Raw genomic sequence first — 27551 nt, 5'->3', positions numbered from 1 at the left:
ATAAGGAGGATGTGTTAGCAATTGTGGAAAGTGTGAAAATAGATAAGCCCCCTAGGCAGGATGGGATTTATCCTAAGATTCTCTGGGAAGCTAGGGAGGAGATGGCTGAGCCTTTGGCCTTGATCTTTATGTTGGCATTGTCTACAGGACAGTAAATGTTGTCCCCTTATACAAGAAGTGGAGTAGAGACAACCCTGGTAATTATAAATAAGCCTTATTTTGGTTGTGGGTAAAGTGTTGGAATGGATTATCAGAGATAGGATGTATAATCATCCAGAAAGGAACACTTTGACTACGGATAGTCAACACAGTTTTCTGAAAGGTAAGTCGTACCTCACAAACTTTATTAAGTTATTTGAGAAGGTGGCCAAACAGGTGGATGAGACTAAAGTGGTTGATATGGTATATATGGGTTTCAGTAAAGCATTTGATAAGGTTCCTCATGGTAGGCTATTGCAGAAAATATGGAGGCATGGGATTGAGGGTAATTTAGCAGTTTGGATCAGAAATTGGCTAGCTGAAAGAAGATAGAGGGTGGTGGTTGATGGGAAATGGTCATCCTGGCATTTAGTTAATAGTGGTGTACCACAAGAATCTGTTTTGGGGCCACTGCTGTTTATCATTTTTAGAAATGACCTGGATGAGGGCATAGAAGGATGGATTAGTAAATTTGCCAATGACACTAAGGTTGATGGGAGTTGTGGACCATGCAGAAAGATGTTGCAGGTTACAGAGGAATATAGGTAAGCTGCAGCGCTGAGCTGAGGTGGCAAATGGAGATTAATGTGGAAAAGTGTGAGGTGATTGACTTTGGAAGGAGTAACAGAAATACAGAGTACTGTACTGGGCTACTGGTAAGTTTTTTGGTAGTGTGGATGAGCAGAGAGATTTTGCTGTCCATGTACATAGATCCCTGTTAGGTTGATAAAGTTAAGAAGGAATATGGCGTGTTAGCTTTTATTGGTAGAGGGATTGAGTTTTGCAGCCATGAGGTCAAGTTACAGCTCTACAAATTTCTGGTGCAGATGTACTTGGAGTATTGCATCCAAGTTCTGGTCGTCGCATTATAGGAAGGATGTGGAGGCATTGGAAAGAGTTCAGAGGAGATTTATCAGGATGTTGCCTGGTATGGAGGGAAGTTCTTATGAGGAAAGGCTGATGAATTTGAGGCTGCTTTTGTTAGAGAGAAGAAGGTTAAGAAATGACTTAATAGAGCATACAAGATGATCAGAGGATTAGATAGGATGGACAGTGAGAACCTTTTTCCTCAATGGTGATGGCTAGTATGAGGGGTCATAGCTTAAAGGCGGGAGGGGGTGATAGATACAGGACAGATATCAGAGGTAGTTTCTTTACTCAGAGTAGTAAGGGTGTGGAATGCCCTGCCTGTAACAGTAGTAGACTCACCAACTTTATGGGCATTTAAATGGTCACTTGATAAACATATGGATTATAATGGAATAGCGTAGGTTAGATGGGCTTCAGATTGGTTTCACAGGTTGGCGCAACATCGAGGGCTGAACAGTCTGCATTGCACTGTAATGTTCTAAGTTTTATAACCAACACTAGAGGGCTATGCAATGAAGTGATTCAATCATTTGACATTGAACAGTAAAGCAGTCACTTAGAGTCATAGAGTCAGACAGCATAGAAACTGTCCAACCAGTCCATAACAACCATAATCCCAAACTAAATAGTCCAACCTGCCTGCGCTTGGCCCATATCCCTCCAAATTTTTATTATTCATTATTTATCCAAATGTCTTTTCAATGTTGTAATTGTACCTGAATCCACCACTTGCTCTCAAAATTCATTCCACACCTGAAAGATATTATTTTTTAATAACTGCCCCTCATGTGTTTTTCTTAAATCTTTTTCCTCTCATCTTGGAAATATGCTCTCTATACTTGAAATTTGTCACCCGAGGGAAAAGACTCCTGCCATTCACCTATTTATACTCCTCATGATTTTATAAACCTCTATATAGTCTTCTTTCAACCTGCTATGCTCCAGTGAAAAATGTCTCAGCCTATCCAGCCTCTCCTTATAAATCAAACCCTTCATTTCCAGCAACATCCTAGTAAATCTATTCTGAACCCTCTCCAGCTTAATAATATCCTTCCTATAACAGGAAGACCAGAATTGGATACAGTACTCTAGAAAAGGCCTCACCAACATTCTGTACAAACTCAACATAACATCCTAACTCTTACACTCAAATGTCTGAGCAATGAAAGCCAACATGGTCAACACATATTCTTCCTACCAAAATGAAATATATCACATTTCTCTGCATTAAACATAATCTACCATGAATCCACTCACTCAGTCACCTTGTCTGTGTCTTTTTGAAGTTCAATGCTAGATTCCTTAGATATAATATACCCAAAGTTTGTTTTGTCCACAAGCTTTGAAACAGTGACCCCAATATGGAAGTCTCACACACTAACTTAAATCAGAAAAAACAAGGGTTTAAACACTCACCCACGGGATTCTCCAAAATAAATCTTCCCCCAGTATGAAGAACATCCACTATCTTTGAACCTACTCTTTGACACTACACTTTTGTTTCTTGTCCCTCAGATAATTGAGAATTCAAGTTGCTCCAAACCCTTTAAATCCATGAGGCTCAGAGTGTTCTCATAAGTCTGTTGCATAGCAATGTATGAACTGCCTATTACAGACTTATACCACATCAACGGAAATTCCCTCATCAATCTTTTCCAGTAACTTCACAAAATGTCCAATAAGGTATTGCATATGATTTCCCTTTAGGAAATCTAAGGTGGCTTTCTGTGATTCATCTGTCTGTATACTTTTTTAAATTTATTCCTGAATTAGTACTTCTAAAAGCTTTCCCATGACTGAAGTTAAACTCAAAACTAGGGCTAATTTGCAGTTGCTGCACTTATCTTTGCACTTTTCTGAATAAGAGTGTCTGTCATTCACTCTTGTCATGGAGTCATAGAATTATCCATCTGTAGTATCCATCTGTAGAATCCATGTGTTGAAACAGGCCATTCAGCTCAACAAGTTCACACCGACTCTCTGGAGAACTTCTCACCTGGACTCACTCTCACCCAACACCCGCCCCTCCGCCACAACCTCACCCATACTATCCCTGTAACCCTGTATTTCCCATGGATAATCCACCCAACCGACACATACCTGGAAACTATGAGAAATTTAGCATGACAAATCCACTTAACCTGCACAGCTATGGATTGTAGGAGAAAACCAGGACACCCTGCAGAAAGCCATACAGAAACGGGGAGGATGTGCAAACTCCACACAGCCAGTCATCCAAAGTTGGAATTGGATGTGGTCCCAGCACTGTGAGGCAGCAGTGCACACATTCCTGGCCGAATCCGTCGAAGCCCCTCCCACTCTTGTACACATCCAAGTGTCTTCCAAATGTTGGAACTGCACCCATATCTACCACCTCCTCAAGAAGTCCACTCCAGAATGCAACTACCCCCCCCCCACCCCACCCCGGAAAATATTCCCCCTCATATCCTCCCCAAATTTCTCTCCACCCACCCTAAAAATATGCTCCCCAGTCCATCTCACTCACCGTTAATCACATCCATACCCCTCATGATTCTACAAACCTGCACAAGGTCGCATTTCAACCTTCCATGCTCCAGTGAAAAATGTCCCAGCCCATTCAGCACCCTCCAAATCTCAAACCTTCCTCACCCGGCAACAACCTGGAAAATCTCTTCTGACCTCTCCCCAGCCCAACAACATCCTTCCTATAACAGGGCAACCAGAACTGGTCACAGCACTCCAGAAGTAGTCCAACCAACGCCCGCACAATCTCAACACGACCCCCCAACTCCCACACTCAAAGTACTGTGCAATGAAGGCAAGCGTCCTTTAGCACCACATCCATATCTATAGAAGACTAAAATAAAAGTCAATGCCGAGGCAATTTCCACTCTCACTTTCCTCAGTATCTGTCAAACTCTTGTACTTCACTGTCCGATACTTTCCCACTACAATTTGCCTCCTGATCATATTGATAGCCACGCGTCCTGCCTAACATTCCATGCTACGCAAAAAGACTAAAGCGCAAGTGACGGGTCTTTTACCCACCATACCCCGCGGTGGTGAAAGTCTCCTATCCAGTTCACGAGAGCGGTGTGCACGCGCAGCAAAATCCCAGTGTCTCGAACTGCGCGGTGATTGTACAGACAGTGAGAATGCACCGCCAGATCCTTTGGAGGGGGATCAGTTCTGTACCAAATCGCTTATTAAGTACTCCAAACAGTTAAACATAACTTACGTTCACACGTTGGGACATCACCATCCCAACCATCAGCTGTACATTGTCGATAAGCTCTACCCAACATCTTGAACCTAGAAAATGAAAAACAAACCATTTGTCATAAAAACTTGAAAGTTACTTCGAGAGCATTACTACTGTGGTCAGGTTAGAATTCCAAACGATCAAAGAGTAATAACGAGGAATAAACTTCATAAAAGATAAAACATGGGACTAGTTCCATAGATTCATGAAAGAATTCAATTCTGTTATGTTGATAAAAGACGTTGTGCTCTGACCATATCTAAATTATATTGATGTATCTATCTCTCTGCAGGTATAAAGGTTAGCACTTAGGAGGAACTAGTTGACAAAAATATCTAGTGTTGATTTCAGGTAATGGATCCAGGGATCATTAATATATTCAGCACTTCCATCTTTGCATTAATACAGCAACACCAGCAACAACATGGAAAAATGTTAAAGGTGTAGATTTATTTTACATTCATCAGTTCAATGATAAACTAGAAGTCAATCAGAATTCTTATGTTGAGCCATCATGGCTGACTGAAGTTGTCTAAATCACAGTGTTAAAATTATACTGTCCATCACCAAAATCTGTTCAGTAATATATTTACTGAATACTCACCCAAATTCACAATGAAAAATAACTTTATTTGGAACTGTTTCATTTAGAGCCTTATAATGCCCATGCAGAATCTTTCCAGGGTAACCACAGGTTATTGCTGCACAGAAAATGCAGTGACAAAATAGAAATGTTACAAAACACAAAAGATTCCAACAGTTGCATTCATTTAATACACAATATGCAGATAAAATCAATGAAGCTGCCCATATTCTCAAGAATTCAGTTTTCATTATTCTAGCAATACAAAGGCAAAATTTTCTCTTTCTCCTATACCTCACAATAACAGAGTATTGCCTGTCTACAGAAAAACTATACATTGACATGTATCAGCCATCATCTGCAATCCTAAATCAAAATGGTAGCAAGCTACCCACTTAAGCCACAGGTTGGCAGAGTTTCATTGTCAGCCACATCACCAGGTTGGTTGCTGCTGACACTCCAAAGCCCAGTCCAGGGATCTCTGCTGGATCCAAAACTTAGCTGTACATCCACAGTATATAATAAATAATTGGAAATAGCTCATTCATTGTGTATGGACTCTCAGGTCAGTTATGTTACAAAACAGGGAAATATCACTTACGTTCACACAATGGAACCTCACCATCCCAACCCTCAGCTGTACATTGTCGATAATCTCTGCTGATAAGTTTGTAACTACAACAGAAACAGAGCCAACTATTATCAGACTTGAAGGTTCACTGAAAATGTGTGCCAATGTACTGACAAGGTTAAAAAGTCTAAGTTTCACAGAGTAAAATTTTATTAAATTATTTATTAAAATGATATAAAACTACAGAATATTCAAATTGAATGAAATGCTGTTATAGTGCAGCCTTAATTAAAATTGCACGTTGATCACAATATCAAGTACAGGGCACAGGAGAAACATTGGAGAATAAAGCTCACTTTTGCACTGACACCTGAGACAATATAAAAATTTTGAAAATCCAGCAGACATGAATACCACTTTTGATCTCGGGTTATGGACTTTGTCAAATAAACTATTTCATCCTTAAGTTAATATTCCTATTACACTACTACTGCTCCATGCCTTAATCAATATAACAGATTATTAATTTTACATTACCTGTTCAATACTAAAATGAAAGACTCCCTCATTGTTAACATGAAAAGATTTCATCCAAAAAATGAAAAACATTTAATCATTTGAAAACATCTAAATCACAACATTAATGTAGTCAATATTTAAAAATATTCATTCACATGTTCTGAATACTTACCCAATGTCACAATAAAAGGTAACATGACTTCCAATTGTCCAATTTAGTGCTTTATAATATCCATTCGGAAGTGAACCAGGGTTACCACAGTTTATTGCTACCAAGGAAACAAAATGTGAAAAGGTAGAATTATTGTAAAAACCTCAAGCCACTGTACATTTTTATCATTGTCATTCACAGATATTTCTCATGAAGATGTAATAGTATACAATTGCGAAGAATGATAAGTTTCTGTAGATTTAGAACTTTTCTAAATTATGGCATTTGAAATGCAAGTTTCCCTGTAAGTCCCAATACTCCACTGAAATTGGTCTCTGTATTGAACATTATTAAGTGTGATAAGAAATCCAAAAACAACATGGCCAGATTTAGTCCCAGGAATGAGGTCCTCAACATTACTGGATGAACTAGTGGGAACTTCACATCACCTCCATAGGTAGAAAGCTCAATTTGAGTTAATGGACCTTAGGTACTTAGATGGCCAGTGTTGGCCTTTCATGAAATCAAAGGCAGAGGTGGCTATCCATGGCTGGCTACACCACCACCACGTCATGACAATATGTGCAAGTCCCAGAAATATTTTTTTTTAAAACTTAGCTTAAGCAACAGTATTAGTACATGAACAAAACTAAACCTGACATGCAAAGACATATTAGGATCTTTAAGTTTGAATGGAAAAAAGTGGGAACAGATTTGGGGTAGTGTTAAAGTATGGAACATTAACATAACTCTTCCTTTATCTTCTATTTCTTCCCATGGCTCTCACATGGCATAAATGCCACTAACATTAAGAACTCAAAAGTGTCTCATCATACATCAAAACACATCTCCTTGCTCCAACACTATCATTTGAAATCAGGCAGGTGAGTAATATTCTCTGGACAGAGCACGATTGACTTACTGAAAGGCCAGTTCTCATTTCACATGTTGTGTTCCTTTAAAATGCAATGTTGATTAAAGGATTGAATAAGTGTTCCCTTCCCATTACAAGAAATCAGAATTCTAAATTGGAAGATGTCAAAATATTGTTGGGAAGACTACTTATATTTCAACCAACACAGAATAATGCACTGAACTGAGTCAGTCATTGGCATTAAACAGCAAATCAGTCAATTTACATGACAGTTAAATATAACTTACGTTCACAGGATGGGTCATCACCATCCCATCCCTTAGCTGTACAGTGTCGATAAGCTCTACCCACTACCTTGTATCTAGAAACAGAAATACAAACCATTTGTAATAGGAACATGAAATTTACTTTGAGAATATTACTACTCTGACCAGGTTAGAATTCCAAAGGAACAAAGAGAAATAAAACCATTAAAATAGCAATAATCTGCATAAAACATAAAATATGGGACTAGGTCTGTGGATTCATGAAGAAATTCAATGTGATTGTGCTGATAAAAAAATGTTGTGCTCTGAGCATATATAAATTATATTGCTGTATTCACCCTTCTTTAGAACTCATTTACAGTAGAAAGGTCAGCACTTGTAAGGAACCAGCAGACAGAAATGACCAGTGTTGAGCTCGGATAATGGATCCAGGGATCATTAACATACTCAACATTTCCACCTTTGCATTAATACAGCAACCCCAGCAAGAACAACATAGAAAAATCATAAACATGTAGATTTCTTTAAGATTCATCAGTTCAATGCTAAACTAGAAGTCAATCAGAGCTCTCATACAGAGCCATCATCAGAAATGTCATGCATGAGAGAAGTATCTGAAGTTGTCTTAATCACAGCATTAAAATAAGACCGTTCATCATCAAAATCTGTTCAGTAACTTATTTACTGAATACTCACCCAGTATCACAATAAAAAATAACTTTATTTGGAACTGTTTCATTTAATGCCTTATATTGCCCATTCGGAATCTCTCCAAGGTGACCACAGGTTATTGCTGCACAAAAAATATAATGGGGAGAAATAAAAGTTACAAAACTTCAAAACCTCTACCAGCTTCTTTCCTGTAATACGCAACATGAAGAGGAGTACAATGAAAGTGTCAGCATCGTCAAGATATACTAAGTTCAGAATTAAGTTTTCAGTATTCTAGCAACACAAAGGTAATACTTTCTCTTACTCTGCTATACCTCACAATACCAGGGCACTATCTGTCCACAAAACAACTATACATTGACATCCACCTGAAATCTTAAATCAAAATGCTAGCAAACCACCCACTTAAGACACGGGCTGGCTGTGTTCCATTGTCAGCCACATCACCAGATGCTGTTGATAATCCAAGACCCAGTTCAGGAATCCCTGCTGGATCCAAAATCTGGCTGTACACCCACAGTATAAAATCATTAATTGGAAGTGGCCCAACCATTTTGTGCAGACATGTAGGTCAGTTATTTGAAAAAACAGAGAAATATTACTTACGTTCACATGATGGAATCTCGCCATCCCAACCCTCAGCTGCACATTGTCGATAATCTCTGCCAATAATTTTGTATCTACAATAGAAACAGATGAAGTTTCACTGAAAAAGTGTGCCAGTGCACTGTCAAGGTAGAAAGATCTAAGTTTCACTGCAAAAAATTGATGGAACAAATGTTTTCTTAAAAATAATATAAAATTCAAAATGAATGAAATGCTGTTATAGTGCAGTTTAAACTCAAATTGCTTTTTGTACACAATATCAAGTGCAGTGCACAGGAGCAACATTGAGGAATAAACTCATTTTTGCAGAAATTTTTGATATAATTTAAAGCATTTGAAGATTCAGCAGACATGAGCACCACTTTTGATATCAGATTATGGATTTTGTCAAATGAAGTGTTCCATGCTAGCATTAATCTTCCTGTTACTCTACTTTTGTCCCACACCTTAATCAGTATAATAGAAGTTTTTTTTAAATTGCCGGTTGAACACTAAAGTAAAAGTCTCCCTTTTTGTTAATATGAAAATATTTCATCAAAAATGATGATGGTGTGATCATTTGAAATCATCTAAAGCACAACACTAAGGTAATGTAGTCCATAATTAAAAATTAGTCAGTCATTGATATTCTGAATACTTACCCAATGTCACAATAAAAAGTAACATTACTTCCAACTTTCCAATTTGATACTTTATAATATCCATTCGGAATTGAACCAGGGTCACCACAGTTTATTGCTACAAAGAAAACAAAAGATTTGGTGGTGAACATAGGAGGGATGGCTTGTCAGTTTGCAGATCTCACAAAAATTGGAGGAGTAGTCAACAGTGAGAAAAGTTATCTCAAAGTACAACAGAACCTTTATCAGATGGGCCAACGGGCCGAGGAGTGACAGATGGAGTTTAATATTTTTATTATTCATTCACGGGATGAGGGTATCATTGGCTAGGCCAGCATTTATTGCCCAGAGGTTGGTTAAGGGTCAACTAAGTTGCTGTGAGTCTGGAGTCACATGTAGGCCAGACAAGGTAAGCACAGCAGTTTCCTTCCCTAAGGACATTAGTGAGCTAGGTGGGTTTTCCAACAATCGGCAATGGATTAATGGTCACTAGACTGTTAATTTCAGATATTAACTGAATTTAGATTTCACCATTTGCCATGGTGAGATTTGAACTCAGGTCCCCAGAGCATTTCTTGGGTCTCTGGATTAACACTGATAATACCATGAGGCCATTGCCTCCCCATCTAACTGGGGAAGTGTGAGATGTTGCATTTTGGTAAGGCAAATCAGGGCAGGACTTATCGGCTTAATGGCAAGGTCCTGGGAAGTGTTGCCAAACAATAAGACTTTGGGGCACAGGTTCAGAGTTCTTTGAAAGTGGCACCGCTGGTAGACAGGGTAGTGAAAAAAATGTTTGGTACTCGTCTTCCTTGGTCAGTACATTCAGTTGGGATGTCATGTTGCAGCTGTACAGGACATTGGTTAGGCCACTTTGGAATATTGCATTCATTTCAGGTCTCCCTGCTATAGGAAAGATGTTGTTAAACTTGAAAAAGTTCAGAAAAGAATTACAAGGATGTTGCCAGGGTTGGAGGGTCTGAGCTTGAAAGAGAGGGTAAATGGGCTGGGGCTATTTTCCCTGGAGCATCAGAGGCTGAGGAGTGACCTTATGGAGGCTTGTAAAACCATGAGAGGCAAGGATAGGGTGAATAGCTAAGGTCTTTTTCTCAGGTTCGGGAGTCCAAAGCTAGAGGGCATAAGTTTGAGGTGTGAGAGGAAAGTTCTAAAAAGGACCTAAGGGGTAATCTTTTCACGCAGAGGGTTGTGCATGAATGGCTTTAGCTGCCAGAGGAAGTGGCAGAGGCTGGTACAATTACAGCATTTTAAAAGGCATCTGGGTGGGTAATAAATATGAAAGATTTAGTGGGATTGGGCTAAATGCTAACAAATGGGACTAGATTAATTTAGAATTTCTGGTCGGCATGGACAAGTTGGACCGAAAGGTCTGTTTCCATATTGTACAACTCTGACTCAATTTGATGTTGAACAGCAAAATCAGTTGTGCTATTGTAGGGAACATTTAACATTGCATGATGGGAAAAAAATTGGCCAACTCTCAAGTTATAGATCAGTAAGTTAAAAAGGACTGTGGCAAATGGTCGAGGACAGTAAACAAGACACAGGCGGAATGCATACAAAATCTCTAACTTGTAATGGCTCCTTATATATTTTGAACTCCAGACTTTAGCCAAAAAAAACTGCATGTGGTGTTTTCTTTAATAAAGACTGGACATTTTCGGTTCAAGGTTGTTTTTGAATTTTTGTCTAAGTATTGAGTTTGTTCTCACAGATCCCTGCTAATTAAATCCAGTTAAACATTTGGCGCTGTGAACGAAAACCAGATATCCTGCATTTGATTCTTTGAGGGACCGAGACAAAGCGATCCCATCGCAACCAAGAGATAAGAGATGGACAACGCCACAAAGTGGGCTTTTTTTTAACCTTGGTGAAAGTGAGGACTGCAGATGCTGGAGATCAGAGTCAAGATTAGAGTGGTGCTAGAAAAGCACAGCAGGTCATGCAGCATTCAGGGAGCAGGAAAATCGACGTTTCAGGCAGGACCCCTTCATCAGGGATGAGGCTGGGAGCCTTATCTCTCTCCATTGGCTGGCTGCTGCAACCCCTCATCCCTGGCAGAGGACAGGTGAATGTAAATTCTAAATTTTTCCAGTAGGTTGTGACTTGAGCAAAGGGGATCAGGGATCCATTTGTTGTTTGACTGGGAGGTCTACGCTGGGATTTTTTGCTTCAGTTTTTTTTGAGATTTTTTAAGAAATCAGAGAGAATTTTACTTCTCAGGTTGGGTGCGTATTTCTGATTGTTTTTTTGGTACCAGGAATAACAGTCCTCTGTGTGCTGAGGTATGGGGCGGGCCTTAGAACATACCTTAGGTCATCTGTCAATAGCGTTGCACAATAAATTGGGTAAAGATGTTTGGCCACGAGGGCACACCTGGGATCAAGGAAATTGCAAATATTCCAGAAAGGCCATTTAGTTGATAGGAATATTCTAAATGAAAATCTATTTTTTAATATTAGGCACAGGAATCCACTAAGCGCCACTCGTGATTAATGAATTGGAGAGATAAACCTCATAAATGGGATATCGACCAGTACTCAAATGGTAAAATGAAAGATTGGGAGACTTTGAAGTTTGAGTGTGCACTATGGGATTTGAAAAATCAGACCTTAGACAAAGCAGCTGTGAAGCTGACAGTTAAAAGTAAACAGCAGGCAGGGCGGGATAAGAAGGTCACATCACAGAAGGATCCTCCCAGTTTGAGTGGCATGCCAAATTTTACTGATTCAAGTGATACAAGATGATGTGGAAGCCTCAAACGTAACCACCACCCCAACCCCAACCCCAACCCCAACCCTACCTTCTGATTCTGCTTCAGCTGCTATACAGCCTTTGGCACAGCGCCCTAGACCTTGTATGAACCCCTCCTACATGAACAACAATCCTACACTTCCCTAGATAACTCCCTTTATAATATTTCTCTTCAGCCTGCGGAAAAAGTTACCCTCCCTCCACCGCCACCACCTGCCAATTGTCCACTTAAGTCTGTTAGCAATTCCCCCAGCTGCTGATGATAACATAGAGGTCCACTTCATTCAGGTCTGGCAGGCCTTTAAACCCCAGCAGCTGTGTTTAATTATGGCATACAGTCTGTCCCACAAAGGACAAATTATTTCATACTGACCACTTGCATTTCAACACTTGGATCCCCTTTTTACAATGCTTGTTTCAACTGTGGAAAGGTGGACCACTACACCAGGGCTTGATCATTAACATTCACAACCTGTAAAGTTTTCTGATTAGCCCACACTAACTACCCAGCCCCTCACATGCAAGGAGCTTTTATAAGATGGCTCTAGATTGCTTGCAGGGTGACATTGGCTATTTTGTATTATTCCTATAGTAAAAAGAGGGCAGGCCGGGTAAACTCCTCACTCCATAGTATTGCCAGTGGAAATTTGTTTATAGCAGAATAAGGAGTTATGAGGTAAAATGGGTCAATCCTTCTATGTAATTAGGAAGGTGGAACTCTGAGAAAATACCTGATCAGGAAAATGTTTATAGGCTACTGGCCTCGCTAAGAGATTGAGCATTTTGGTAAGTTCTTCATGTGAATTGGGCAACTTGGCAAATTGTTATATATGAATTAAATGATGTCCGGTGTGAATTTTTAGACAATTGTGATGGTGTGTGTGTGTAAACTTTCCATACAATAGGGAACTGGTTCCAATATTGTGATTTTGTCAGCAGTTGGGTGACAGGGACATGGAAACCTAACAAGCTATTTTCACCTGATAGCACTTTTAATTACAATCCCATTGAACAATTGGCAGAAATTGTAAGCTTCCTTACTTCCACAGGGACTCTCATTCAAAATGCTCTTTGGGTTAAAATTCTCCTCAATGCTATTCTGCGTCCACGTCAATTAGCTGTTATTAAATGCATTGCGCACACAAGGAGGGACACTCCGGTACAGTTAGGAAATGTCCATGCTGATTCTGTTGCTTCGGAGGCGGCTACATCAGCCATGTTAGTTGTTCCAACTAACAGGAATTAGGCTCCAAATCAAATAGCTACTTTAGGGACAAAGGACATGCCAGACACCCCTGTGATTCAGACTTTACACAAGGACTTCTTTGAATCTGAATGTGCACTTTGGAAGTCGATGGGGTGCTCGCACTCATTGACAAGAGATCTCTGGCTAACACCGGTTGGTCACGTTTATATTTCTGATTCCTTGTTACCAGTGCTTATTGATTACTTGCATACTTGTACTCAGGAGGGAATAGTACAGCTATTTTTAAAAATCTGGTGGCATCCGGATTTGAATACAACAGCTCAAATGTGGCTGGATAGATGCTTATTTGCATGAAAAATAACAACGGTACAGGTATTAAATGTCCTTCCAGGACTGCACCTCTGTCAAATGGTCATTTTGCTTGTATACAGCTTGATTTTATTGAATTACCTGAAGTACGATGTTATAAATACTGTTTTGTGATGGTCAACATATTTAGCAAATGGATTGAAGCCTTCCCCACCACTAATTGTACCGCACATACTTTAGTGAAAATATTGTTGACTGAAGTTATTCCCTGCTTTGGATTGCCTAAAATGATATGCTCAGCCAATGGACCACATTTTCTGGCTTGAATCAATACTGAATTATGTGGATTACTTTCAATTAAACAGCAACTGCACTGTGTGTATTGCCCGCAGACAGCGGGGATTATGTAACAGGCCAATGGTACCTTGAAAGAAAGATTATCTAAATTAGTCAAAGAATCAGGGTTAAATTGGCTCAAAGTATTGCCCTTGGCACTATTTCACATGCAAATGATTCCGCATTCGTGGATCAGACTGTCAGCTACAGGGATAGTTTATGGTCAGCCAATGAGGACTCAATGGGATACTCATGCTGAACCCCTAGAGGGTGTGGATTTCCATCTAATGGGAGAGCAAATGCCGAATTACTTGAAACAGTTAACTCTTTCTCTGAAGTTTCTTCACTTACGAGTCAGACAAGATTGCATTGCCCAGCTGAGGAAAACACAATCGCTTCCTAATATCCACAAGTAAACCCTGGGGTTTGCATGTTGGTCAAGAATTTGGAAAGAAACAAATTAGGACACTGCTGGAGTGGCCCCTTTCAAGTCCTACTAACAACACCAACCTCAGTTGAAATTAAAGGATGCTCCAGTTGGATCCACCTACCTGATCGTAAGAAGATTATTCTTCAACCAGTCGACAACACAGAATGAATATTATTTTGGCACTATTTGGACTTTTTGAATAGTTTGATGTAGGTGAACATTTGACATTAATAAACCAGCCTACTTGGGAAATGCATGCAAACACCACTTACGTATGTCATATATGCATGCTGAGAAATTGAATATAAGTATTCGGTTTGTACACATATCCCCATTCATTCAATGGAAGGAATACTCTTCAACCCTTCCCTTTCTAAATATCAGAAGCAGTTGAGCGGATGTCACATTGGAATCATGCAGTGCTTAATGGGGAAATGAGGATATGGAATCAGCAGATTATGAAATGTCACTTTCAACATGGTACTAGCCTGCATATAATCACGACTCAGTTCCTCCTTCCCTTAGAGTCCATTCGAATAACACTACAAGTTCCCTATACTTTAGAAAATCAGGACAAGGAATGCTAATAGGGCATTTGACTGGCAAGGCCCAGTAGTCAATATTTTGATAAATTGGATGTTTAACTGTGATTGGTCCAGGATATGGACTATTACATCTGATTGTCCATGGCCCCATTCAACCATGCAGCCTTGAATGACATCGGCTGATGATTTTACAGATTACAATGGCACATTCTTTATATACAGCACTTAAAGCATACGCATGGTTTCCTACCAATTCGATTTGATCCAGCTATCTGGGTTATGTTGTACCCTACATTCATCACCTGCTAACCTTACAAGGGAGAACATGCGCTGTTGTGGATCAGGAGTGCTGTATTTACATTCCAGATATCTCTGAAAATATTACCAAATTAGTTGAACATATTAAACAACATGCTGACCATATATAAGACATTTGCAAGGAATTCCATGATTACAGCCCACCGAGTTGCTTTGGTCATGAAATGTTTGATCGGATCTTTAAAGCCTTTTTGCTCGTAGTTCTATTGCTTGTAGTAATAAGATGGCTTGATTGCTTGTGCCAATGCATTTTCAAGTGGATTTTCAAGTGGATTTTCAATGTGTCTATATAACTGATCATCATCATATGACAAAAGGGGGAAATGTGGTATTGTGGAAAACATTTTAAAATGCCTGATGGCAAAATTGGCCATACTCCTGGGTTGTACATCAATAAGTTAAAAAGACTGCGGCAACAGGTCAGAAACAGCATTCATGATACAGGCTGAATGGAATCAAATTCTGCAACCTTGGTAAAACTTCAGTAATCTTTTTAATGGCTCCTTGTATCTTTTGAACTACGGATTTTAGCCTAAACAAAATGTCCATACACAGAAATAAAGTTATGGAAAGATGTGAATGATTGATGTTTTGGAAACATTTCATGATAATTTGTCACTTCTCAGCGTAGTTTAAAGTATATAAATATTATTCTTTCCTTTGCAAGGGTGTGAAAGAATGTGGAGAGCCTAGGAAACTTTGTCTCTCTTCCCTCATGTTTTTTAGCCAAAAGGAAACTGCATGCGGCATTTTCTTTAACAAAGACTGGACATTTTTCAGTTCAAGGTTGCTTTTGAATCTTTGTCTAAATGTTGAGTTTGGTCTCACAGGTCCCTGCTAATTAAAATCCAATTCAACACAGTCACTTCACGAAACAGTTAAACATAACTTACGTTCACAGGATGGGTCATCACCATCCCACCCCTCTGCTGTACATTGTCGATAAGCTCTACCCACCAGCTTGTATCTAGAAAATCAGAAACAACCCATTTGTAATAAGAACCTGAAAGTTACTTTGAGAATATTTAGTACTCTGACCAGGTTAGAATTCCAAAGGATCAAAGAGCAATAAATCCATCAAAATAATCAACTAGGTCCGCAGACTCTTGAGACAATTCAATACAGTTGTGTTGATAAGAAATGTTGTGCAATGACCGTGTATACCTGTAAATTATATTGTTGCAACTGTCCCTCTTTAGAGCTGATTCACAATACAAAGATCAGCACTTATGAGTAACCAGGAGGTACAAATGTCCAGTGTTGATCTCAGATAATGGATCCATTAATATATTCAGCATTTCCATCTTTGCAATAATATAGCAACCCCAGCAACAACATCATTGAACCATCATGACAGTATAGATATCTTTTCAGTTCAGCGCTAAACTAGAATGGTCAATCAGAGCTCTCATAGTGAGCCAACATCAGCAATGTTATGCATGAAAGATGGCTATCCTAAATTGTATTAATTACAGCATTAAAATACCATTGTCCATTACCAAAATCTGTTCAGTAATTTATTTACTGAATACTTACCCAAAGTCACAATAAACAGTAACTTTCTTTGTAACTGTCTCATTTAGAGTCTTATAGTGCCCATTCAGAATCTCTCCAGGATGACCACAGGTTATTGCTGCACAAAATATACAATAAGAAGATTGAAATGTTACAAAACTCCAACAGCTTCTTTCATATAATACATAAGATGAAGATGAATACAATCAAATTACACCAAGTTGAGAATTCAGTTTTATATATTCTAGCAACGCAAATGCAAGACTTTCTCTTAATCTGTAATGCCTCACAATATCAGCACATATTAACACACATCAGGGAAATATAACTTACGTTCACATAATGGAATCTCGCCATCCCAACCCTCAGCTGTACATTGTCGATAATCTCTGCCAATAATTTTGTATCTAAAAAGAAACACAATCTGCCCGTTATCAGACATGAATGTTAACTGAAAATGTTTGTCAGTGTGCTGTCCAGGTCAGAAATCTGAGGTTCAGAAAGGAAAATCATATTAAACCAGGAAGAAACTGTTTAAAAAATTAACAACACTAAATTTGCAGAAGAATCAAAAGCAATAAAATGCTCTTACATTGTTGCTTAAATGGAACATCAGACAGAAGGTAAAGTGTAGTGCTTGGGATCCCCATTATGAAATTTGCATTTTATATTTTCAAAGAACTCTAAGAAATTAGTCAAACATCATTTATGCTTCATAAAAGAATGCTAACTGAGGGGTTATGTTTTGTTTTCCAAACGTCCTGTTATTAATTGCTTAATAATGGAATCTAACAATTTTGTGATGGCATGTGTCAAACTAACTAGTCTGTAGTTTCCTCCTTTGTCTCCCTCCATTTGGAATAAAAACAACTTTTCCAATCCACTGAAACCTTTCTCGCATCAAGGGAATTTGGGAATACTGCAACCAATATATGAACCACCTCTGCTGCCCCTTCCTTCAAGACATACAAATGAAGGTCATTGGGCCCTCTGGGCTTGTCAATCCCAATAGTGTGCTTAATACTTTTTTCCCTACTAATGGCTACTTTTCTAATTTCCTCCATTTCCATAACCTCGGTATTACCTGTTATTATTGAGATGGTACTAGTGCCCTCCACCATGAAAACTGAAGCAAAATATTAATTTAGCATTATGCCACTTCTGTGTTTCTCACTACTAACTCTCCAGTCTCATCCTTCAAGGGACCAACATTCACTGTAGCTGCGCTTTTCCCTTTTTTGTTATATGTTCTGCATTTTCTTTCTAGTTTTCTTCATTATTTACATTTGCTCATTTTATTACTTTTTTAGTAACACTTTGTTGATCTTTAAACGTTTTCCAACTTACCAGTTTGCCACTGCTTGTGCAGTATGGCTTAATTTTCCCCTTTACATTATCCTTAACTTCCTGCTTAGAAATGAAGGGATGTTTTCTTCCCCTGCCCCTTACAGTCTTTCTTCCTTTCTGGAATATATTTTATTTGGAAGAAATTAAGCATCACCCATGCTCATCAACTGCTCTACATGTTAATCTTCCTGCCCAATCCATTAGGATTGGATCTGTCCTCATGTCTATGTAATTACCTTTGTTTAACTCACAATGCTAATGTTGCACTCCAGTTTCTAACCCTCCAACTGAATTTTAAGTTCAAGCAGTTTATGATCACTCTTCCCTATATGATCCTAAATATAAGATAATTAATTAATCCAATCTCATTATACCAAATCCAGAACAACCTGTTCCCTGTTTGCTTCCCCAACATATTGCTCCAAAAAACAATCTCTTATACATTCAATGAACTCCACCTAGCAAGGGAAAGAAATCCATCGTAGGAGTAATATATCGGCCCCTAAGTAATAGTCTCAGTGTCGATCACAGTATAAATTAGGAAATATTGGGGGTTTGTAAGAAAGATACAGGAGTTACTATGGGTGATTTTAATATGCATAAATAGTATACCCTTGCCAATTTCATCAATTCAGTCCATATGTGTATCAAAATCACCCATGATGTGTCCTGTATCTTCCTTACAAACCCCCAGTATTACCTAGTTTATACTGTGATCGACTGTGAGTCTATTACTTCAGGGTCTATAGATTACTCCTAGGAGGGGATTTGTTCTCTTGCTATTTCTTATTACTATGCAGACTGAGCTTACATTCTAGATCTCTGGCACTGATGTCATTTCTCACTCCAACATTGGTCTTTACCTTTGCTGACAAAGCTACACCACCTTCTTTTCATTCCTGTCTATCCTTCTGAAACACCGAATACTCTTGGATATTCAATTCCTAAACCTGGTTTACCTACAATCCCATCTCAGTATTCCCACCAAATCATACTGATTTTCTCCATTCATGCTGGTAACTCATTAATTTATTCTAAATTCTTTGAGCACTCAGATACAAAACCTTTAGGTTTGTTCTATAATCAAGTTTTCCTATTCTTATATGAATCCTGGTGTGTAATTATGTTCCTGTCCTTCTGTCCTTCCTTAAACTCATTACTTGTGCCTTCTGAATGTTTCCATCTTTGCACTAATATTCCTATTCCAATGCTACTGTCCTGCATCTTCATCAGTACATTGTAATATTGTTTAAAATTGACAGCTGAACACTGAAATAGAAGCCTCCCTCAGACCACATGTGAAGAGATTTTATCAGAAATTAAGAAGGTGTGATCATTTGAAATTATCTAATTTACAACATTAAAATAACAATCCTTCATTAAAATTATTCAGCAATTTATAGACTGAATACTTACCCAATGTCACAATAAAAGGTAACATTACTTCCAACTGTCCATTTTGGTGCTTTATAATATCCATTTAGAATTGAACCTGGGTCACCACAATTTATTGCTGGAAAGGAAACAAAAACATGAAAAGTTAAAGATGTTACAAGAAACCAAAGTCCCTGAAAGATTTTTCATTGTCATTCACAGATATTTAATAAGAGGATGATATGCTACACATTGTCAAGAATAACAAGTTACTCTAAATTTGGAATTTGTTTCTAGATTATTGTATTAACAATGCAGGATTTTCTCTAAATTCATAATATGTCATTGCAACTGGACTCTCTATTGAACATCATAAATCGTAATTAGAAATCCAAAACCAACATGGTCATAATTAGTCTTAGCAACAGGGATTTCAATATTGATGGGCAAATCAGTGGATACCCATATCACTTTCATATATAAAAGGCCCAATTTTATATATGAATCCTCACAGGCACTTACCTGGCCAATGTAGGCCTTTCTTGTACTTAAAGCTGAAGATGCTACTCCATTCACAGCTCTGCTACAAACATCTATCAGCACCTTGTGGTATGAATGGTAACTGCAGATAGTCATGGTCCAAGTCCCAGTCTTGGCATGTCTGCTCATCGCAGAATACAGGGGTCAGGTCTGGGGCAGGGGTAAATGTGGACAAGGATAGGGCTTTCTTTCTGATGCTGGATCTTTCCATTGGGCACTGATTGTCTGACAATGAAAAACACACTCACTACGAAGCTACAGGAGTATTGTTTCCTGCATGGCCTTTAGAGGCAGGGAGAGTAACTCTAAAGACACCCCCATATTCTGATGGGCTCAATGACAGCTGCTCTCAAATGGTTCATGAACAGATTAAATTGTCATTAGATAACCAGTAGACTGGAATCTTGTATCAGTCTGCTGCTGTCCTTACTTTTCCTGACATGCGGAATTTCTTGTGACTCCTTCTGCCTGATTCCTCCAATAATCCATCCGCAACCTGATATCCACTCTGGTGAGTTGTATTAAATTCCAGCCAATGGCAGGTATCCATCAATCTACTAAATACTGTGGTTCTGTTCGCCGAGCTGGAAGTTTTTGTTGCAAACGTTTCATCCCCTGTCTAGGTGACATCCTCAGTGCTTGGGAGCCTCCTGTGAAGCGCTTCTGTGGTGTTTCCTCCGGCATTTATAGTGGCCTGTCCCTGCCACTTCCGGTTGTCAGTTTCAGCCGTCCGCTGTAGTGGCCGGTATATTGGGTCCAGGTCTATGTGTTTTTTGATGGAGTTTGTGGATGAGTGCCGCATCCGCATCCACGAACATCAACTAGCCATGAAGCGACACGACCAGCTATCCCTAGTAGCCACACACGCAGACGACAAGCAACATGAATTTGACCTGGGACTACACTAGTATTATAGGACAAGCCAAACAAAGAACAGCCAGGGAATTCCTAGAAGCATGGCACAGCTCGGTGAACAGAACCACAGCAACGAGCACCCGAGCTACAAATCTTCTCACAAACTTTGAAAATCTACTAAATGTTTGGAGCATGGCAACCATGAATAAGCAAAGGCATTTAGAAATCTAATTCTGAATTACAAAAGGCACTGAAAATTGTTGGTCCAATACATAATCAAACTGTTTTTGAAATATTTTTCATGAAGTACAGGCCATTCTGTCATATTGCACATTTTGTCAATGTGAATTCACTGTAATGTGATTGATGAATTGGAGACACAGTTTCTACAGCATGGACTTTTATAACGCGTGTTATTTTTAACATGATTACAGCACCAACATAAAGTGCTGTTTCTAAAGCATGAGTTTTCTATAATGTGCAGTTGCACAAGAATGCAACAATTGCATTATAGAAGAACTGACTGTATAAGGGATTACATCTGACTCTGTGATATGCTAATCATCAGGAAGTGATGCAACATCACATGATCTTACTTTTTTGCAGCCTCATGACAAGATAAATCCACAGTAAGATGTTTCTTAAATACATTTAATTATTTTTTCTCTCAGGAGAGTCTAAATATTCTGGAGTAGCACAATAAAACCAAGAAGATTATAATCTGTTATTTCAAGGACTCAAAATGACCATTTGAGTCCTAAAGCACAATCAAATCTACCGTGACACAATCACAATCACCAGTAAAATCTTCCATTATGTTTGTGTCACCTCCTCAATATCTATTACTTCCTTTCAAGCTTCTACAGTAAGTTAATGCAACAGTTTCCTATTGGCTGCTCAGTAAAGGCAAAAGAACAGCCCCACTTGAATTGTTAAACAAAGAGTAAGAGAAATAGAAAGGTGTGAGCATGATTTATGAATCATTAACATCGATTGTATGTTTCCTTTATTGTTCACATCCACTTCATTGCTCTCCCATGGCCCACACTGCTACTTCATGTCAGTCACATTTCCACTAATATATTCACCTCCAAAATGTCACGTCATACACAGAAACCTAGCCTGTTGTTCCGTCAGTAACACTTGCAATACAATGAAAACTTTCTCCTCAAGGCGTAAGATTGATTTCATGAACAGTTTTTTATTTATTTGGCAAAGTTATATTCCATAAATGTACAATGTTGCATCAAGGCAATTAATAATTCTTTTGTCCCATTTTGAAATTCAGCAAACCAAGTGAGAGGATGTCAAAATGCTGAAGCAAAGGTAACTTGGATGTCAACCAACATTATGAGACAATTCCTTGACAGCAGCTCAATCATTTGGTACAGACCAAAACGTCACTTCACAAAAGAGGGAAATCTAACTTACATTCACAGGATGGAGCATCACCAACCCATCCCTCAGCTGTACATTGTTGATAATCTCTACCCACGATCTTGTATCTAGGAGAAACAGAACCAATGACCTAGATGTCAACTTGTAAAGTTGCACATTTTTCAGACCAGGTAAGGAATTAAGATGAGAAAACATTTATATCAACAACTGTATGCAATACTACCAAATGTGATAGTAGTTGAGCAGAAAAATGAATTTGAAATCAAGTGGAATTGCAGTATTGCTAAAATCAGTACTGATCAGACTTCATACAAAGTACAATTTACAGGAGGATCATGATGTGCCATCTTACCTTGGAATGAATTACAATATAGTTTAAGCATTTTGAGGGACACAATTAAATTCACCCAGTGTTGACATCAGTGTATGGGTGCAGGCATCATCAACATATTTGACATTTCTATCTATATATATATATATTCCAAACCCATGCAGTAACATCCCTGATCCTGATCAGTGTACAGACATTTTAAAAAAAAACACAGCCATCTCAGCATTGAATTGGAAGCCTCATCCATAATCACACAGAAGATGTATAACATACATGCATAATCTGAAGAATCTGACCACCTGAAAATGTCTTGTTATTCAACATTATAACAGCACAATCTTCCAGCAATTCATTAATGTTGCAAATACTCACCCAACATTACAATAAAAGGTCACTATTCTTCCAAATGTCTTATTTGCAACCTCATAATATCCATTCAGAATCTTAGCAGGGACACTGCAGTTTATTGCTGTACAGAAAATAAAATGGGAAATATCACAGAACTTCTAAAGTTATTTCATTGCAATTTAATTACTTAACATGAAAGAGACCATGCAACTACACAACTAATTGTTCAAAATGGTTAATAGAATGCAATATTTTACTCTATGGGAGTTAGAACTTGCCCAGTATCAAGATGATAATCACACAATTGCTGGGCGGGGCATATCATCCTTTTACCAGACTCTTAAAGCAACTAGTCTACTTGGAAATCATTCGTGACAAGGGTCTCTGAGGACAACAACAAAAATGCTTTAGGTTTGACTCAAGACATCTCTGAAGAAGTCAAATACACTCGTTGACTCCAGGAGTACCTGGCTTGTGACCCAACAAATGGAGAAGATTCATTCAGGTAAACATTGAATGTAGAAAGATTTCATCAGGAACACACTGAGGTGTTGTTGAGGCCTCTATAAAATTGCACATCTCCCCCAATAACTCATTTACCCAACAGTCCAAGCACCATCTGCTCCAAATGTGGCAGAGTTTGCAAATCACACATTGGACTTAACAACAATCTCAGAATCCACCAAATTAGAATAGAAGCAAGTCATGCTTGATCTTTAGGGTCTAACTAAGAGGAAGAAGATAGAACACCAAAGTAAGGTATCTTTACCACCTCAGATAACACTTATCTTTGGTTCCACAGCATTCTCTGCTCCACCTCAGCACTAACACCACAAAAATCTGTCTTCATGTTTTTGTCACCTCAGCTAAAATTATTACTTTCTTTTATAAAATAGAAATAGTAAAGCAAGAGAAAAAATATGAGTCTGGCTTAATTATGGACCATTTTATTGTCTGTGCTTTTCCTTAATTGTCACTTTCACTTCCTAGATTTCCATTATGTGGAGATATCAATGTTGGGCTGGGTTGGACAAAGTCAGAAGTCAAATGACAGTAGGTTATTGCCCAACAGCTTTATTTGAAATCGTAAGCATTTGGAGCCCTGCTCCTTTGTCAGGTGTTCCTCCTTGGATTTGTCACTTTCTCCTCAATGACCCATCCCACATCAAAATCGTGCTCTATACTTCAACACTAATATTTACTATAGGTTAGTACTAATTAGTAGATTAAATTGCACAACAAACAAAACTGATTTGATGAATGACCATTTCTCAAATCACACTTTAGTTTTCTTTAATGATTTTTTAAATTATTGCAAGTTAATCAGTTTCCATTTTTGCATGATGATAGAATTCCAACATGGACAAATATTGGAAGGTAGAAAATGTGGAATTGAATCAAAGCTCCAAAAATATCCTGAGAATAGCTTTATTATTTGACAGGGAAGATCAGTTTATCATGTTACTAAAGAAAGAAATTTAACTTACGTTCACAGGATGGAACCTCACCATCCCAACCATTGAATGTACATTTCTGATAATCGCGACCCAGCATCGTATATCTAGAAAAAGAAAATCACCTGTTATCAGTCACCTTCAGGATAATTGGCAAAATTTTCCAATGTACTGACCAGGTTTGAATTCCAAGGTCCAGAAAGGAAAAATATATTAAAATGTCAAGAAAGTATTTTGAAAAGTCAAGCAATCAAAACATAAAAATTTTCTCAAAATACACTCAATTCACCAAATGTTTGCCAAATTACTTCACTGTTTATATTTCTTTCTAATATAAAGTCAGTCAAATAAAGAAAAAAAATCATGCTTACTATGTAATAACATAAAGAGATGTGATCAGAAACGTGAAGAATAAGAGTGGAATAGATGTCTAAATTGAATTCATCACAGTATTAAAATAATATAGTCCTTCAATAGCTTATACATTGAAAACTCACCCAATATCACAATAAAAAGTTACTTTACTTCCAATAGTTTTATTTGGTGCACTATTATATCCATTCTGAATCTCTCCAGGGTTACCACAGGTTATTGCTGCAAAGAAAATAGAATGAAAGTAGACAAAAATGTCACTAAATTCACAAATCTGCACTTTTCATTGCAATTCATAAATATTTCACATGAACATGAGCAGGCACATCAGGTTTGCCAACTATAATAAATTAGTCCAACATTGGAATGCAACATTCAAATTTATGGCTACAAAAACACTGTTTGGAATATTCTCTATCTGCAGTATCTCACAACTGATCCATTGCTACTTTGATGGAATGATGTAATATCCTGCACCAATCTTCTTCTACTCACTAAATGGTGAGAGACTGAGTGTCACGGAAGAGCAGAGAACTTCGATGCAGTTCACTGAAAACCAGTGAAAAAGCACAAAATACAATGGGAGTGTTTAATAATTTCAGAGAAGTTGGAGCTCAAAAGTGTGGAAATGACATCAGATTCTCATATCCTCCTCCCTCAAAGTTTCCAATTCCAGAGCACTATCTTCTTTGCCTCAACACCACCACCACTAAAATCTTCCACCATGTTTTTGTCACCTTACCAATATCTACTACTTTTACATGAGTATTAATTAATGGGATAGTTTCCTATCAGTTGCACTAACACAACTACATGTGTCCAGCAGAAACACAGCAGGATCTTTAAACAATGATAGAAGAAAGAATATAAGCATGATTTCTGTATTGATCATTTATCTCATATTGCACTTCTCCTTTACCTTCCACTTACTCCTCCAAATCTCCTGTTATCCAAACAAGCATTTCCCAACAACTCAAACTCCACTAAAATTAGCACCTCCTAACCTTCCCATCACCATCCAAACTCATATCTTGTCTCCAGTACTACCAACATTGATTTAAAGAATGGCAATTTCTCCATTCACACATTATGTCCCGTTATTAAGAAATGTTGAATGAAAGCATTGAATGAGAGTTTCCTCCCAGTCCAAAACGTCAGGTTTCCAAGCTTTGACACACAAGCATACTGTAGGAAAATAAATCCTGTTGGATATGACCCAATTTTATACAATAATTCACTGAAAGTGACTTAATCATTTTGTACAGAAAAACAAGTAAGTTACTGTACAGCAAAAAGACACATAACTTACGTTCACAGGATGGGACATCGCCTTCCCATCCCTCAGATGTACATTGTCGATAAGCTCTATCCACTATTTTGTATCTAGAAAGAGAGAAGACATATGATAAGTGACATGCATGTTAACTGGAGAAGTATTACAGCATGCTAAAGGTCATGGAAAAAATTCGATTGAAATGATAAATTTAATAAAATATTTAACAAAGAATTAATTTAGCAGAGTAATTTAATAAATCAAATTATAATATTACTATTAAAAACCGGTTGTGGTCAAATCCCATACAAAATAAAGTGTGTAAAGTATGCATTGATCCATTCAGTTCATTTTATAGGTGATTTGCAACATAATATAAATACCTAAGGGACCAGCAAATACAGGCACCTTGTGATGATCTCAACTAATGGGCAGAATTTAACTGGAATGACATGGATCTTGCTCATTGTCTGGAGAAGGGCTGCTATGTTCAGTGTCAATCATCACTCAGTGGCCAGTGGAGGCCTTCCCCAGTTTCAGGGATCCCAGGGGCAGAAATGTTGCCATCTGACCAGATGCTGGCAGTTCTGTCCAGCAGACAGCACTGCTTGGAGCTGTGGCAATATAGGCTTTTATTCCCACTTTTCCTGATCAACTGAGTTTACTCTGGATATCTCTTTATGTGGACTTGTCCGAACATCAGATCAGAACAGGTGGTGAGACCATAGGACCATAAAAAATATGAACAGGAGTAGGCCATTTGGCCTCTCTGCCCCACATCATTCTGAAGACTCAAAACCCCCTCAGAAAAGGCAGTCCTCATTTTGGTCTCAAATTGGCACCTCTTTATTCTGAGACCATATCACCTTGTCCTAAACTCTCCCTTCAGGGGAAACATGCTTCCAACATTTATTCTGTCAAGCCCCTCAAGTATCCTATATGTTTCAATGAGATCACCACTCATTCTTCCATTCTCCAGTGAGTACAGTCCCAATCTGTTTAGCCTTTGCTCATAAAACAATCCCTCCACACCTGAGATCATCCTAGTGAATATTTTCTGAACTGCCTCCAGTGAAATGATATATTTCTTTAAATGATGGAACCAAAACTACTCATGGACTCCAGATTTCACCAACACCTTGTACCTTTGCAGTTAGACCGCCCTACAGTTTTACTCCAACCCCCTTGAAGTAGGGGCCAATATTCCATTAGCCTTCCTACGTACCTGCTGCATCTGTGTGCCAGCTTTCTGTGTTTTATGTACAAATACCACCAACTCCCTTTCTTCATTTAATTTAATTTGACTTCATTTTGGCTAATCTGCCAAAGTTAATATCTAAAGTAGTTGTTGTCAATCTACCTACCAGAAGCCAGGAATCAAAGTGGGATGCAGCTTTCATGTCAATAATGGTGGGATTGGCAAGAAAGTAGTAGTGCTTTCTGGCTAGGAGAGGGAGGACAGAAGCAGGAAGATCATAAGAAAGGACTGGTTGGCTCTCTTGGTTAATACCACCCATTCTCCCAAACACCCTAATCATGGATGCCAGATCCCTTGATCAAGCACTTAGTGTCTGATAATGAGAATCCCCATTATTGGTTCCTACAAACAAATTAGATAGTCTGCTTTTAGACTTTTCTGCATGGCATTTGCCC

The 27551-nt window shown here is 38.4% G+C and overlaps 1 protein-coding gene across 10 annotated transcripts in view; it reads right to left on the bottom strand.

Annotated features, from left to right (window-relative positions):
• LOC122563171 (sushi, von Willebrand factor type A, EGF and pentraxin domain-containing protein 1-like) overlaps nt 1–27551 on the bottom strand; it is a 123658-nt gene that overhangs the window by 77480 nt on the left and 18627 nt on the right. For 9 of the 10 annotated variants that reach the window (XR_006315504.1, XM_043716673.1, XM_043716665.1 and 6 more), the window contains 17 exons: nt 25935–26008; nt 24751–24847; nt 24287–24360; nt 22824–22920; nt 22154–22227; nt 19370–19466; nt 16940–17013; nt 16628–16724; nt 15985–16058; nt 9196–9292; nt 8555–8628; nt 7973–8069; nt 7298–7371; nt 6158–6254; nt 5497–5570; nt 4917–5013; nt 4289–4362 (listed from right to left, as the gene is read on the bottom strand). Coding sequence is in view for 9 of the 10 variants with exons in the window: in XM_043716673.1 (XP_043572608.1) it covers nt 4289–4362; nt 4917–5013; nt 5497–5570; nt 6158–6254; nt 7298–7371; nt 7973–8069; nt 8555–8628; nt 9196–9292; nt 15985–16058; nt 16628–16724; nt 16940–17013; nt 19370–19466; nt 22154–22227; nt 22824–22920; nt 24287–24360; nt 24751–24847; nt 25935–26008 (1442 nt within the window). In the remaining variant the exon portion in view is untranslated. The remainder of the gene's footprint in view (nt 1–4288; nt 4363–4916; nt 5014–5496; nt 5571–6157; nt 6255–7297; nt 7372–7972; nt 8070–8554; nt 8629–9195; nt 9293–15984; nt 16059–16627; nt 16725–16939; nt 17014–19369; nt 19467–22153; nt 22228–22823; nt 22921–24286; nt 24361–24750; nt 24848–25934; nt 26009–27551) is intronic. The other variant, XM_043716671.1, reaches the window with a different exon arrangement.

The sequence above is a fragment of the Chiloscyllium plagiosum genome, chromosome 26, assembly GCF_004010195.1.
Source record: "Chiloscyllium plagiosum isolate BGI_BamShark_2017 chromosome 26, ASM401019v2, whole genome shotgun sequence".
NCBI classification, from domain to species: Eukaryota; Metazoa; Chordata; class Chondrichthyes; order Orectolobiformes; family Hemiscylliidae; genus Chiloscyllium; species Chiloscyllium plagiosum.
The sequence above is the reverse complement of the archived record's forward strand: the minus strand, read 5'-3'. Positions and strand labels throughout refer to the sequence as shown.